A 17,054-nucleotide genomic window follows, 5' to 3' on the forward strand; every position below is an offset into this window, starting at 1 on the left:
GGGGGGGGGGGGGGGGGGGGACGAAACAGAATGGAATAGGCGCAGGTCGGAGTCTTCCGGGCGCGACTCTAATCATCCAGTGGGGTCACGTAGCTACGACCCGAAGACGTATATATACAGGGTAAGGCGGCGGGTCGGGCGAAGCGAGGCAAGGCGATACTTACGGAATCCCCGTTGAGCTTCCACGTAACGGTGGAGGCGGGCCGGGAGTTGCCCGAGGTGCAGTTCACTCGCAGCGTCTCGCCCACCGCTATGCGCTCCTTCTCCGTACGAATCGTAGGATCCGTTTTTGGGGCGTCTAAGGCATAATAATTATGTCGTTTAGCACATGCGACTGCTGCCGCGGCACTAACTCGACATCTGGCGACATGCCAGCGGCGCCGAGGGTGTCACGGAGCGCGTACACCGGCAACACTTGAGCAACGACGAGCCCGTCGTCATGGCCCGATACCACGACGGCGATGGCTAGTGTTTCCAGCTGATCCCTCGGACACCGCTGTGCATTTCGTTTAACAATTTGTAATCTGTGTCACGATATACCGTTGCAGCTCGCGCGTGTACCCGGTGTGTGTGTGTGCGCGCGGCCATGTACGCGTTATTTGATGCACGAGTTTCCTGGCCGATCGCGAAGAACCAGCTGCGCTGGTCTCCCAGAGAAACTCCGCTTCGTCTCATCGCTGCACTCTCGTACGTACAATGCATCGAGAAATAACACGTGCTCCTTGAGAACCGGCGATTTTTCAAGAAGATCGCGCTGAAGCGCCTTTGTCACCCGTGATCCGCGATCGAATGCGAAATCGCACGCCACGTACGGACGCACACATACACGCCCACATGGGAACGTAACGACGCGGACCGCTCGGAGCGAAATCGTGGATCCGGTTTGTCCGCTGGAAATCGACGAAGTATCTTATCGGAGCGTTACGGGCTACATCGATTCCGCCTAAACCCGGTATCAGGGCCGGGATCGTTGATCCCCCATACGTACTTACGAAATGTATCACCGCTTCGGAATCGAACAGCAAAACAAACGGGCGGCGTTCGCGCGCTTCCGAACAATCCCGACGCGAAATGTGCGTTCTCGAAATCGCGGCGAAGAGGAAAAAGGGCGGGGGGGAAGGAAGAGAAACGCGCTTTTAATACGTAACGATCGACGCGCACTTACCGACTACTTCCATCATGGCCTTCTCGATCATGGTGTGATAGGAAGGGCTGCTGGCGGATACTTCGCACTTGTACCATCCGGTCAGGTTCCTGGACACGTCCACCAATGTCACGTCGTGCGTATTCGATTTGGAGATCTGTAAAACGCGAAGCTCGATGTACCGTGCTCCAACCGGCGTCCCCGGTGCTCCCCTACCCTTCTTATTCCCTACAAGAAGGTAGCTTATACGATCCACGCGCGCCCTTTTCTCCCGCGACCGGCCAGACCGGGCTTTTTACGACAGTACAGCTAGCTTACGCTAAAGTTTCGCCATTTTTCACGGTGGTTCGCGTCGATAGTCAAGGAACGCTTCCATAATCGCGATCTTTCGACCATCCGCGCTCGCGAGTGTTTTTCACGCCGATAACTCGTCGGCATGAAATTATTCTCACGTGATATCTCTCTCTCTCTCTCTCTCCGCGCGGCGGTTCTTGCGCGATATTTCAGCGAGCGTCTACAAAATTCTCGCGTTTTCCGGGCCCTTCCCCGCCGTGCCTCAATTAAACTTTAACACTCTGTAATCTCGAGTCGAGGGAGGAAGTTCGGCGGAAGATGCGAATGGGGGATGCCGGGGATTATTCATTACGAATGGCTCACCGTTCCCTAAGTGGTTAACGTTCGTTCTTTTATTCCTTACGCTCCCTCCGTAATGACGAAATAATTAGACGACGGGAAAGGGGCGGCACAGTCCCGCGCGAAACGGTTATCAGCGGTGCTTGTACTTAGTTATCCCGTCGCATCGACTATCGGGATGAGAGGGGACGATAATAAGTATCGATCGCGCGTTCCGGCAACTTCGCTAAAAGCATGGATCTCAGTGGGAACTGTCACTGAAGTAACGCCGAAGATTCCTTTCAAAACGACGTTCCTCCAAGTGCTTTTACAGGCGCTTGAAGAGCGGGGAAGCATCCCGCCCCCTCGACGGTGTCAGATATAGGTTACCCCGTGTGCACGCGCGCGCGAGTAAGGATTTTTTTACTGACACATCTTTGTAGGAAGCGTTTTAGCTGTCTCTTAGGCGCCGGAGAAGAACAAAGGAGAAAAGTTTCCGTTTCTTGCGACATCGATGAAAGTGACGTCGAATTCGAGACGTACGTACGTGCGACTGGTACGTCAAAAAATAAGTCGTCATCGTGCCTCGACTTTGCGTGCGACGTTGCGGAAAAATATGCACGTTCCTCGCGAGAACTTCGAACAGCGAGAAACGATGGGGAATTTTTTGTCTCCTCGGGTGCCCTTATACCGGAATAAAAAGTTGCGCGATGTAAAGATAAAGAGACGGTTTCTTGCGAAAAGCAACATTGAATTGTGTCGCAGTAACTTGGCGCCGCGTGTGAGAGGGTGACTTACGATACGAAAGGCACCGAGTAATAAAACTGATGTAACGATAGAATGACGCATCGATAAGTCAACATTAACGACAGTATTGTCAGCGTTCGCGTGCGAATCGTATTGGGTACAATCCCGCGTCGTTAACCGCGATAAGCGGATTTGTTTACGGGCGATGTCACCTGAACGGATCGTTTTCCGAAATATTTCGATGTTTGCGCGGCCTATGATCGCGATCCTCTTCTTCACTCGATCCCTCTGCGCGCCGGATCCTTCTGATATTAAGCGCAGCTAATACCGCTTTGCATTCTGCACCGCTATCGATCCCACAACCGAACCCTTCTTCCACGTTCAAATCTGGATTCTACTACCGCGCGCACTCCGTTTCTTTTTGTGGCCTCGCGCGCTCCTTTCCTCTTCGCGGGCATTTATATTCATCACGGCGAGCGTCTCCGCCTCCTTTACAAACTATATCGGATGAGGGGACAAGTCTTTTTCATCGTTTCTTCCGCTTCTGGCATCGGCGTGGACGAGACGCTCGATGAAAAATATCATTGAAAGGAGTTGTGCGCAGCGACTATTCGAATCTGTCGGGGCGGAAACTGCGGTGGAGCCACGCGTTGCCTCCTTTTATGAAAAGTGTGAGCGTGTATCCTATTTTTCAGCATGTCCTATATTCCTGATTAAATGAGGCCATACAGGCGAGTAGACGTGTAATGTACGTGTGTCGATGCGGCGCACATCGAAAGTCCACGACGGCTCAGAGACGCGTCGTTGAAATTTCGAGCACCGCTCTGATGTCCGATTTTATACCCACGCGTCGCAATCTTTACATTGAGAAAAAGTGCTACCGTTCAAGTAATATTTACTTGTTCCAAGTAAAGTAGTTACTCCAATATTCTTTGGCAAATATTTATTAAAAGTGAAAACACAATTGAGTAAATACAATATGGTATTTCTTTCGTACAAGTAGACATTTATTTATATGTGTTAAAACGACTGTGACAAATATTAAATTCGTAATATTGAGAATATCAGAATTTATTTTTAGAAAATATTTGCAGGATAGAAAAATCTAAATTTTAAAAACCACTGTGTTTCTTCGACGGAAAAGAAGTATTACGTATTTCTAGTAAATATTCTTTTAAATTTATAACCATTTTCCACTCTTACATTAAATTATTTATTTATAAACAAAATTAAATTATTATTGCGTTCAAGTAAGTATTTATCGCAAACTATTAAGTTATACATAAATTAATAAAAATGATACGTGATTCAAAAGTTTGAAAAGGAATTGCGTTTACTTGATTCTAGCGCTTTTCTTTTTGCGCACGTAGATTTTCCATGCGCAAAGGAATCGTGAAATCGAACTATCGGGCATACAGTTCTGAATGCGCGTTGCATCAGAAAGCTCCATATGCAGACATAAAGAAGGATGAGGATTAACGCGTCCTGAGATATCCTTCGACATCGTTCCGACGGTTTTTCCGAAGTGTCATCGGTGAATACGGGCACTTTGGCATTGTTGATAGATAAATTCACCCAATGTGGCGATTTCCAATGCGACGACGACAACTCTCGTCGCGTACGATGTCTCTTTCGTTCGGAAAAAGCCGCGACAACGGCGCTCGGGAGATTTCGCCCTTCGTATTCGTTTATGGAATGTTACGGGAGCGAGCGCTATTCCCTCCAGATTCATCGATTACGCCGCACAGTAACAATAGCTCAATACCGTTACATGATATTACGGACCATGACTCACGCGGAACAAATATCACCTCTATTCTTATATCGAGCAAAAATACTCGCTCGGCGAAGATATACGAGCCAATCGGGATAGACGATAGAAACTTAATCGGATAGCGAAAAATTATTATCCTAAATCTTCGGATACGGGAGCAGTTTTATCACGACGAGATCGCGTTTCGCGTGCCGCAAGAGAGAGAGAGAGAGAGAGAGAAAGAGCGTGCTTTCGCGCTCTTTCTCTGGGCTATTTCTCCCGCCGATGTTTCAGTCTCGGGCGGTAACGCGAGAGGGATATCCTTAAGTGGCGCTAAAAAGACGAGTTTATCGGTGCAGTTGCATGGCGCTCCATTTAGAAACGCGCGACGGCCTCTCTCGGCAGCCTCTTTCGCGGTGAAACGATATGATCTAACCGCCGCGCGACATCAGAAGTGGACGATCGCAAAAACGCCTCGTGAGGGTCCACCGTCGGCCATCCGTTAGACGCGCGGGCCGTTGTAAATTCTCCGTATAAAGATTACGCTGCCGTAGTTACCCGCCTCTATCCGCCGACTTAAGACGCTTTATACGCCCATGAAAATTCCTCGAGCCCGACTTCCCGTCTGTCTCAGCGCGCGGGCGAGTTTAAATCTTGCGCGCCTCGCGCTCTGCTCGCGCGAAAGGCGAAGGGCTGTGCGTCTTTCCCGAGTAACGTCGTAATTCACGTCGAGCCTCGCTTCTGAATTAATATTCACTCATTAAATCGCTTCGGAAACTATGCGTCGTAGTGCATTATTAAGCGTCGTGTCGCGTTTTCAACGTCCGCCCCTCCTCACCCTTCCCCGCGCGCCGCTCCGCGCTCGGTAAAGTATCGATAGCGCGACAAAATCAGCGGTGAAAAAAAAAATGACGCCCCATATCGCCGCCGCGATCTCGCTCGTCGGGGTGCGCCGAAGCGCGTGAAGTGAAAATCCCGTGAAATGACTCCGAATCCATGCGGAGTTGGCAGAGGAAGTTGGAAAAATTGAATCCTTACTGTCGCATTCGAAGGGAGAGAAATTGAGAAGACTGCCGCGCATCGGATGAAGCCCTTGCACCTCCGTCAGCGTCGATTCGCCGCCATTGCCTGCTGCCGGATAGCTTCCTCCTCTCTCTCTCTTTCTCTCTCTCTCTCTCTCTCTCATATCGTTTTCTTTTCCTCATCGCCCGCCATTCTTCTCTCTCTCTCTCTCTCTCTCTCGAGTCTTGAAATATTCGAAACTCCAGGAGGTCACCTGACACCTTTTCGGCGAACGTTATCTTTCTCCCACGTCGCTTTCCGTCGCTTCTCTCGCCCGCTTCTTAATCGCTTCTTCGCCCCGTCCCTCCCGCCCGCGTTTTTCGCTCTTCGCCACCCTCCATAATTTATTTACGATTTCCGCGTATTATGTTTCCCGTTCTGTACGGTGTTTCGTCCATTATTCAATCGTACTTTCCTTCTCTAGCAACACCTGCTCTCGCCCTCTCCGCGGCGTCGTTTCTTCGACCGAGTAGCTCCCCTCGGTTACGCATTTTTGCGTTTCCCTTCAAAATTTCGTCCCGAGCTTTCACGGACTGTTTTCCACCTCTCAATTCGGCGGTAATTACATCGATAAGGCACGTTCCCACGAATCCTGTGGGAATATTTTCCTGCAGGACTTCGGAACGTGCTTTCTTTGAGCGGTCGGACAAAGGATAAAGGGATAGGAAGCAAGGAGGAAGCCCAGCGCTGGATGCTATTAAATGTGCACGCTCCACCGACGCACGGGAGATCATACGCGACTTCTCAGCAACCTTTCACCTAAGATACTTGTCGTCTTAATAATAACGTATCATAAAATTTACAAAAAGTTCATGGCAGATGTACGAAACGGTCGACTGAAAGAAAGGTAAGGTAATATCCCAACTAGTGTGACAAAGTAACCTCATCTTGAAAATAAATTAATAAATTATTATAATAATACACGTGTTGAGTACATAACGTTTGTTTTGTTCGAAAGTTTAAACATTTGCTATACTAATAGACTTAGATCTTTTAATTTGTGATAAAATTTTAATCAATTTATATTATGTTTTCAACAGTGACGGAAGTAGCATTTAATAACATGTAACCTTGATTCTGCCCCAATTTGCGTGACATATATATATCTATATTATTGACGAGTGATGAACATATAGACAGTTCTATTACAGACAGACACAAATCATTATTCTAATGTCACGAATTGATACAGAATCATGAAAAACGTCTCTATTACAGATTTAAACATGATAGTTTATAAACTAAAACTCATATTTTCTTATTTATTAAAGTTTTTATTAAAGTTTGTAAACTAAAACTCATATTTTCTTATTTATTAAAGTATTTATTAAAGTTTGCATGAGTAAATTATAATCTTAATACTATTCCTTAACTTTATAAAGAGTAAAATTTATAAATCACATTTTTTCTTTAGAAATAAAAACATAATTTTACACCATATTTATTTAGGTAATCAGTAATAGAGATAAATAAATATTCAAATACCGTGTATAGTGACATACACGTATTAACTACCAAAAACATGTAACTTGTTACTTTCCGCTTGCAAAATATTCCTTGATGTTTTTCGATTTTGACAGCACGATTTCAATCGCTTGAGGTTAAAAATAGCTACAAAAATACCAAAAAAATATGCCTTATATTAACGACTAACTTCTAAGATGTCGGCGAGTAATAACTATTTCACTATTAGAAGCACGCATATAATTATGATATTCCAGTATTCAAAATGGCTTTTAATTTCATTCGAAATTTGTTACAGTAAATAATATATAAAATTTAGAGTAAAAACTTTTGGATAAATATAAAACTATATTATTCGACTTATTAAGAAGGACAAATGCGGTCGTCATAAATTTGGGACACTGTCACTAATTGTCACTAATTGGGACATTCACTGTGTGAATATGCTGATGTGTGAAAATGCTGATTTCCCCACTTACCTCTCCGACAATTCAATTATCGCGTACAGTTAATAAACACAAATATCTGAAACTTGCTGCGTTCCTCTGCCGCAATACGCGCAATGAAGATATTTTACACAAATCGACGGGTCATTGCATTCGCGCCGAGTGCCATCTCTCTCTTCCGCGTAAAAGGATATTCCATTTTCTCGCGGAGAAATATTCACGTCGGAGAATTCGAGAAGAGTCACACCTCGCAGAGGGACGCGCGAGAAACGGAGGAGGAGGGATGAGTCGCGGCGCGATTGCGACGGCGTTGAATCGACGCGTCGGTAAAACACGGAACTCGCTTGACCCGGGTTCAAGTCGTGTCGCGGTCGTAGTACACGCCATAAATCAGCCTATCGATTCCCCGGCGCCCCCGCATCCGTGAGAAACTTTTACCTTCGTCGCGGCCACACCGGCGGAAAAATGGAGGCTCCCGGGCGCATGGGAGATTAGAAAGAGCGTAGGGGGCAAGAGCGGCAAGAAGTTTCGTCCACGGTTGGGATGCGAAAGACGCGACGGCACGGATATTCTTCTCCTCTCTTATCGAATCTGCTTGCAGGTACTGTGTTTTCCGCGGAAAAATAGATTACGGTCGGATCGAGCTCGAGTCGTAAAGAGAGAAAAAAGGGGGATGAGGAAGAGAGAGAACGAGCCGTCGTTTACTCGCGAGCGCAAAAATCGGCTTGGCTCTTTGCTTCTTATCTTGACGTTCCCTTCGAAAGGGAGAGCATGCTTGATAAATGGATCAAACCGGCGTGCACCGATACGCGCATCCTTCGGAGAATAAATGCAATTTTATCACAAACATTGTACGATGAGAATCGACGCGTGATTCGAATGCGCAAACGGGTAGCATTAAAGACTCTGCATACGTCGCAACGCGCAGGATGCGGTTCGCAAACTGTAGCAGGAAAGTGACAGCTATCCTTTGCTTTTCTCTGATTAATCCACGCAGTTGCCGTATATGCGGAAAGTTGGAATTGACTTAATTCTCCGTGTAGGAATTTAAAACGGGGACTGAAAAGGCCGTACACAATTTTTCCCCACTTCTGTCTAAGCCCTGTACAGAAATGTAACACTTGTACAATTTAGGGCCAGTTTTGCAAATCTATTTAACTAGGCCCTGACTGGGCCCTGTTAGCTATAAACCTTGTTAGATAAATCTGCGTTAGTGTCTATTCAGGGCCTTTTAAGGAAATTCCATTTAGAAATTCTAAACTATATTTAGGCCCAACATAGGCAGACCTATTTTGGGACATGTCTATCTAGGGCCATTACAGATTTGGGACACGCCCTGATTAATTTCTACCCGAGTCGTTGCGCATGACCAATTTGCGAATGCGCGCCCTTTAGTACGGCGGAACGTCATTTTGCATACATGTCTGCGAATTGCGTTTTGTATGTTGCGACTTATGTAGAAGGGTTTTTAAAATACTGTCCGGCCTATCGTTTTACGTTTGCTCGGGACCCAATCAAATCCGCAAGCGTCGATCCTCTCTTCGTTTGAATTCGAAGGCCGATGATTTACGATGAGAAAACGGTTAGCCCCGCGGTGCCCGATGCCTTAATCTCTCTCATTCAGGTTCCGCATAATTAGAATTTTTTCGTGATTTCGGGCCGGCTTATCGGATGAGCGCGCCACTCGTAGTGAACATCCTGGTAAGCGAAATTAGTATAATAAACTTTCGCGGAAGTGTTATTAAGGAGATAAGATTTTTATTGCGGGTTAATTGAGAAGTTGAGCGTAATAAAGATAAACGTACGGTGACTGGGTTATTACCGCAAATGAGGCACCGGCTACACTAAATATGAAATACGCAGGACATCTCACGATTATCGCGGCTTCTTTCTCATCTACTGATGCTCGGTACGCTATTCGACATCGTTTATGTCTCAGCGGAAACTTCGTTGCCGGTCGATTTTCGTCGCGCTTGATTTTCGAACGTTATCACATTTTCGCAAACCAACGTAAAATTTCATCAGAATAAAGCCTAGTTAAAAGTAATGAAGATTTTTTACACTTATTAGGAACATATTTAGTATTACAAATATATGCATGTCATGAAGTCGGTCAGTTACTCGATTCCCAAGAAATCATTTTAACCACGTGAATTTTTTCCGACTGCACACAGGAAAAAGTTTTATTTTCAAAATAGTCCATTGAAATTTTGTATTACGTTAACAATGGACAATGTGTTTAAAAGTATACAAGTATAATGTATTAACATATGTTGCCAAGGTGAATGTGTTAATTTAACATTACATTTGTGTACTTTTTAACACATATTTGTATACTTTCTAACACATCCCGCGTGTTGAAGTAACAATTTCAATTACGTTTTCAACACAAAATTTGTCACTATGTATATTTTCAGGGGTACTTTTTTGGGAAACAGCGTCGGAAAATTTTCGCAAGTTGCTCCGGAAGATGATTACTCACGTTGACTTGTATACCAGACACGTTGAAACTGCTGGCGGGTGGCACGCGATCGAACACATAGCGATAAAATTCACTATTATCGTGAAACCATTGTATTGTGTACAGTGATGAGCCTTCCAGGTCGTAGTGGCACGACAACGTCACGGTATCGCCCGATCTCACCGTGGCCGGTACGTTTATCGTCAGATCTTTCAAACCTGTTGCACCTGCGAACAATAAAAAAGCGAGTCGCTTTGAAGGATATTCGATTGAGCGGTTCACGTCTGCTAACGCGTACGCGCGCATAATAACGCGTCCCCTGCCGTGTGTTTTCGGGCGCGTGTGCCGAAGGTACATTTATCGCCGTCGGATCATAATGTACGACAATCGCGATTACAAGCTCGCACGAAACGCAAACGGAATATAATAACTCGCGCGCGTTATTTTCGCGGAGAGTTATGCGACGGCCGACAGTCGTGGACGCGCTCGATTGCGGCGCGCTATCCGCGAATCTGTGTTTTAGGATTAAGCGTCTGTCGGTCAGCGTGCGACGGCCATAAATAATTCCGATAAATTTTTCAGCCCGCGGGCCGAAAGTTCGCGGCGTGATTTAATGTTCCATCGATCAGTGATTGCGAACTCGTTTCGCCGACCTTTTATAAACGACGGCCGAGTGTCAGGCTGCAGAAGTTCCGCCGTGCCTCACTCAACTTTCAACGTCTTTCCGGAGGAGACGTAACGCCCAGCCCGGAATGAAATTTTTTATAAGTGTTACTCCCGGGCTACTCTTCTCTTTTTTTTTTTTACGAACTTTATTCTATTTTACCGCCAGCCGGTGCGCGCGTGTTATTTTTACGAGCACTCCGCTGTTGAGACGCAAATCACCGCGACATGATTAAACGTATTAATTAGCTGTAGGGATCATTAATTAATATTTCTATTTATCGTTCGATACTTTATGAAAAAGATCGCCGGCATAATTGATAACGATGAATGGTGTACAACAAACATCGATTGTTGTGTTTCGAGGAAATTAGCTGAAAATTTAATCCTGCCAATGATCCTCTTATGTAGAACGGCGAATCTATTATTATACATAATTAACTCAATTAGCATAATTGATTATGTCTCATCAACATTTACCGAAGCATTTAATCAAACGTTCCCGCGGCGTGCGATACACGCGATTTTCAATCTAAGTTTTACCAATACCCGGGGAATTGTACCAACGTTTGCGGGCCGACGAAATAACGCGCGGACAACGCGCTGTTGCTCCGCTCGTTGCGCGTTCTCGCGAGGATTATACGTTCTCTAGCAACGGCAGTTGATAAGGATAATATGCGCCTATGAGCGATAAAAGTTGGGAAAGGAGGCAAAGTAGGTAAGTAGGTAGGAAGGAAGGAAGGAAACACGCTCACAGCGCGACGAGTCTCGCGGGATCTCGCGGTGCCTGTTGATTTTACCGATCCATTTTTCTCGAATCTCACGCGCGCGTTCGTTTACATGAGACAGGGAGGGTGAAACGGGAGGCGGACGAGTTCGCGCAAATGATCATCGGGATCGGAAAACGCTTTACTCGGTGCGCTTAGAACAGTCGCGGCTCCTCGCGAGCGTTTCACATCGAGATCCGGTCTCGGCGTCGAAATACGAGAGGCGACGCGCGGGTGTCTTCCAGTAATTTCCACTCGAAACGTTTGCGGTCATCGGCTCTTGTCGCCGTCTTTCCGTCGACTTCCGAGACGCTTTGGAATCCCATTTCACTGGAGCGATCAAAGGGAGGAAGGCAGTCTCTATTACCATCCGCATGAGTGGAAGGAGGAGAGACAGATAGAGAGAAAGAGAGACAATCGCGATCCTCCTCCGTCTCGTCCTTTTAGTCTTCTTCTCGAGGAGCCAATCACGGAAGGACGGGAGGAGGGCGAGCCGCGCGAGCGAAATTAATTCAACGTACGTGTCAGGGCTGAATGCTTTCGATAAACTTTGTCGAGCGTGCGCGCGCGCTCGCCTCGTAGAGAGAGGTGCGCGCACGTTCGCGGTACAACTTATTCTGGGCGAAAACTTTATTCGCGCCGTCGCGTCGAGCTCTAAGCGCACAAGTGGAACTCCGTAGAGGCCCCGCAATTCCGTAATTAGTATAATAAATAATCTAGTGGGAGACTGGGAGAGAGAAAGAGAGCAAGAAGAGAAGACAGAGAGAGAGAGAGAGAGAGAGAGATGAAGCAACGTTTACATAATGTAGGTGCATCGCGCACGTAACGTAACGCTACTCCTTGAAATGGGATAAAAATGCATGAAACGTGTGCCGCATGGAACGCTCCTCCCGCGAAACGTGGCAACATAATGTTTCCCCGCGCGGTACACCCCTCGCAAAGTTTAATGGATTCATAATGCTGCTCATCGCGGAGCCGAGCTATCGGCGATGGCGGAGAAGAAAAGGAAAAGCCATGTTTCATAATTGAATTAGCGATGCGACGATTTCTGATCGATAGTCGCGTGCGGATCTTTAAGCCTACCGAATCCACCATTCAATCCTTTACGCCTGATGAATTTTACGTCGGAGTCCGATGTCGGGACACAGCCGACGGTTCATTGAGGGAATTTGTTTTTCGAAAACGAGCCCTCCTCATTGGACCATCGACTGCGTTCCGGTGTCAACGCGTAAAGAAAGAAGTGGCTTCCACAGCGGAAATTACCTCCCGCAGTGAAGATTAGCAAAAGTTAACAGGCAAAAATCAACTGTCCCTATAACAAATCTGAAATTTCACTAATTTTCTTTGTGCCTGTATCTAGTTTTTAGTTTCCATAATTAAGAACTGCCCGAGTCGAAATTTTAAATTCTACGTTAAGACTTCAAGTGGAGAGAATGGCGGTGACTTCTCCATTTGTAGCACCAAAGGAGCGCGATAGAAGACCTTTGAACACTTAATGTAGAACTAAATTAGACTTAAAGTAGGACTAAAATCTCGACTCGGATGGGTCCGGTAAAAAATTTCAGTTATGTTATATAGAGAGCTGATTCCTTTTTCCGTGCTTTTTACAGCGACGCACGGCGTATTATATAATAGGCCTTACCACGCCAGCACATCGCGCTCCTCGACGGCGGACGCAACTCAGCGCGAGTAGTTACTCAGCCGAGTCGTAAAATCGCTCGATTTTTGCGGTACGTAGCGGCGCCTCGTTACGGCCCGGGTTTATATCATTTTCATCGTCGCCTCGCGCAGCGGCCGATCGTCTCTTAAACAACGCCCAACACTTTTGAGCCCCCCCCCCCTCCCTCTTCTTCCTCCTCCTCATACTTCTTCACTCGCGTGCGGAATTGCACGGCGGGGCAAATAGAAGTGCATCTACGCGAAATAGCCGGGCATAACGTGCAAACGGCGGAACGTCACGATTAGACATTTCGCAGACGGCGCACGATACCCGCGAGACATTTAGTTGCTCAAGGAGATATTCGGCGGACCGTGCCGCTGTTTGTTCTCGCCATTAAGCCCGGGAAATATGGGTTAACTGCTACCAAGGGCCACGGATCGGTGATTAAGGGCAATAAATAATTCCAAGACGCGCGGGGGCCGCTCTAAGCTGCGTGCAGATAACGCCGACGCCCGTGCTCGATCCCCGCGCTTTTTGAGAGAGCGCAACGGGGCGGCGTAATTTCGCGAAAGAGCGCGAGATAACATGCAAATGCTACGACGTCTCGTTTTGCAGAATGCCCTCGATACTGTAACAATTTATTGTCCATAAAGATGCGCGCGTATAAATACACGTAAAAGAGACATCCCTTGCCCTCTCCCCTTCCTCATTTCTTTTTTTGTCCCTCTCTCTCTCTCTCTCTCTCTCTCTCTCTCTCTCTCTCCCCCCCTCCCTTCCTCTCTCTCTCTCTCTCTTTCTATTTCTTTCTAGTCTCTCTAGCACGGGGAGATAAATGTAGGTGCGTTTGTATACGCCGTCAAAGTCGACTCGCTGTAAAAAAGAATAGAGAGAGAAAGAAATCGAGTTACTTTTTCTATTCCATTACTTCGACCGTGTGTGTGTCGCAGTCGATACAAATAAATAACAATTACAAAAGATATCGAACGCGGCATAGCGCACGGTACCAAACCGTTTTATGCTTCCGCAAAATTGATTGTCATCGCGTGATGCGTGCAAAATTCAAACTTCATTCCGTGCGGTTGAATGACCAACGACCGTGCGCGCAATTTGAAGACCGGCGCGATTTAAAATATATTTCGACATCGAATACTAATTAACTGTCCGCTATAAAATTATACACCGGCGCGACGATTTATCAATTATTATAATTATGAAAAATTAACTCGCTTTATCGCGGACGTGTCACGAAACAGAGAGAAGGGGACTCGGAGGCGTGGCAAACGAGGCCAAAGTGACAAAGAACAGTCGACGTGCCGGACGTGCGAACGATCGAAACAAATTCACCAGCGACGCTGCCTAAGGTAGTTGTATCGCAGAATGCCGGGTTTTCATTGGCGATATTAAAGGATCCCTACATAAGCTTATTATTTATCGAAAAGACGTACTTTCCTGTGACTTCATTTAACTATCTAGATAATAAATGTGCATTTTTAGCGCGAAATTATGACTGATAAACACACACTGTGTCAAACACGGAAATATTATTTATTTTTTATTTTTCTTATTAATACTTCATACATGTGTGTGTATATATATATATACACACATATATTCTATTAGCTCTAATATATATATATATATATATATATATAATAATATACATATAATATTTACATACTATTTTCTATTATGTGTGCGCTTCTATTAACTCTAATATATATATATAATATATAATATATAATATATAATATATATATATATTAGAGCTAATATATAATATATAATATATAATATATATATATATTAGAGCTAATAGAAGCGCACACATAATAGAAAATAGTATGTAAATATTTAAATAAGTATATACGTACATATATCGTGAGTATTACTACAAATTATAAATATCTTATGACTGTATTTCCTAAAAAGTATGGTCAACAATTTTCTGAAATTTGTGTGTAATGTCCCTACATTAATCCTTAATGATACAATAATAATTTTTCATAAAAATTCCAAATAATTTAGAAGAAATTAAAAACAAAACATCAACCTCGAAGAATATGAAAAGTCTCAACTTTAATTGCAAATATCTCAGTTTCCGAACGAGTCAGTCGTTTTATAATTTTACAGGCATGTATCCATCAATATGTGCAGATGAAATTTAACAAGATTCTTGAGAAAATGGTCTGGTGGACTAACTACCTTAATAAACGTTGTCCACGCGCGGACGACTCTCTCGCTGCGGAAAAATTTCCACGCGGCTCCCGTATTACATTGACTCGTATTACGATCTATGTCGTTTAAAACGACCTGCTCGCGTTACCACTATCGGAACGCGATACTAGTCCCGGCTTAATTACTGTATTCCCAATAAACGTTGCTAAACCGCGGCCCTTCCTCTCGCTTCGCGACTAACGAAGCCGGCATAAAAGAAAACAAGCATTTTTCTGCCGATGTCCGTGTTGATTGCAAAATAACGGGCTTTATTGGCTATTACTCCGATTGTGGGCAAGAGCTTCACGCCTCCGCAGCGGCGGCCGCTCCCGTGCGCGTCGCGCGGGAACGCAATTCGAACGTAAAATACAAATGAAACTCGTGCGCGAACAGCCGCGATTGCCGATATAACATTACACATAAACAAGCTATGGCCGCGGTACTCGCCGCCGGGATGTCCGCGTGGAAAATCGATGGTAGCCCCGGCGGGAGAAAACGAGAAAGAGAGAAACGTAGAGAGAGAGAGAGAGAGAGAAAGAACATCGCCGGTCGCGTTTGCAGTTGAGATTTTGCGATTTTTACCGATCCTGTGCGCGTTTACGCGACAGTTCCGTCGCGGGAGCGTCGAAATCCTTCACGCGCGACATATCCCCGACATATCCCCGCCGCGCAATGACGCGTGAGCGCGTTGACGCGAGCGAGACCGCACGGTCATTCGTTCTTCGTCAGGCCATTGTCCGCGAATCGACGGATAACCTCGGCCTACGATTTGATGCAATTTAATACTCGTTAAATCCGTGGCCCTATTAAGGATTAAGCGTACGTATGCCGGAGTTCGTTCCGCGCGCTGCGGGAGTAACGGTTAGAAAGTTGCGTATCGAGTTAGAGTTGAAATTATTTAATGCTACGTTGCGCGCGCGCGCTACCCTGTCGTCGCCCTTTAAACGGCGCACAGATGCGAACGGCAATTAACGCGTCGCGCGCTAAGTGTAACTAAGTGTAATTCGCGCGCGAAATGCCGGTACTCTGCCGCTGTCCTAAAGGCCGCTCGTTTACTTACGTATTTTTGCTTATTTATTTATTTATTCTCCTTTTTCACGGGACGGGACCGCAACGTAAGCGATCTCACAGAGATATCGCGTCCGGTGATAGGATTCATTCGTTTAAGCTCAATGTCGATTGTAATGGCGGGTGTTACACAGGATTATACATATATATGTGTATATATATGTTATATATATATATATGTACGGCTGGACAATTCGAGGTAGGTAAATGCGGAAGAGCAAATTCGGTTCGGCGCGGTTCAATGAACGCGAATGGCAGAGCGAACACTTTTTGTGTGTACCACTCGTATGAAAAAAAAAAAGGAAGAAAAAGCAATAGAATGTCGCGCGTGTGCGTGCGCGGTTGCGTTACCGGCGGGGGGGGGGGGGGGGGGNCCGAACGTGATATAGTACGCCGATAAAAGGGATGACTTGGCTGTCAAGCACGGTGCTTTTTTATTTGCCGCTTTTTTATTCAGAGTTTCCGCCCGAAGATGGCTCATCGGGGAATACGACGACATAGGGACTGGGAAGAAAAGCGGAAGGAACAATCGTTGCGTCGATATCGAATTCGGTACGTCGGACGTCTTCGGCGAGTCTCCCATTTACGAGCTGGCGCTACTGCGATCAACAAGCACGAAAATTCGCCCCGAGCGTGCACCGTCGATTAGAATAAGCGCGTACGTTAACCAGGAAGCGCGATATAATAGAGAACGCTGATGTCCGTTATCAAATATTCACGGATTATCGCGGATGTATTGGATTTTATGGGATCTTGGCTGGTAGTTTCAAAGTCCTTCCAGGATGGCTTATGTAATAGCCGAAATCTAGTCATTAATGCGCGGCGAATGTATCGCGCGCTGGTAATGTTTAAGCACCGTGCGCCCTAATTACGCGGCTAATTATCGAGGCTGATTGGTAGGCGGTGACGGCATAAGCTAATAATGAATATGGATAAATGATAAGTGGTGCGTTATTGATTTCTCGCCGGGATTGAAGCTGTGTGCTCCCCCCC

General features: G+C 45.9%; 1 protein-coding gene across 1 annotated transcript in view; it reads right to left on the reverse strand.

The window, feature by feature from the left end:
- LOC106747477 (cell adhesion molecule 1-like) overlaps positions 1-17,054 on the reverse strand; it is a 114,383-nt gene that overhangs the window by 26,998 nt on the left and 70,331 nt on the right. Inside the window, exons 2-4 of the mRNA XM_014625037.1 lie at positions 9,711-9,916; positions 1,166-1,301; positions 165-298 (exon numbers count right to left, since the gene is read on the reverse strand). Of these exons, the coding sequence (XP_014480523.1) occupies positions 165-298; positions 1,166-1,301; positions 9,711-9,916 (476 nt within the window). The remainder of the gene's footprint in view (positions 1-164; positions 299-1,165; positions 1,302-9,710; positions 9,917-17,054) is intronic.

This window comes from Dinoponera quadriceps, unplaced genomic scaffold (assembly GCF_001313825.1).
Source record: "Dinoponera quadriceps isolate SergipeBrazil2010 unplaced genomic scaffold, ASM131382v1 scaffold1750, whole genome shotgun sequence".
Lineage (NCBI taxonomy): Eukaryota > Metazoa > Arthropoda > Insecta > Hymenoptera > Formicidae > Dinoponera > Dinoponera quadriceps.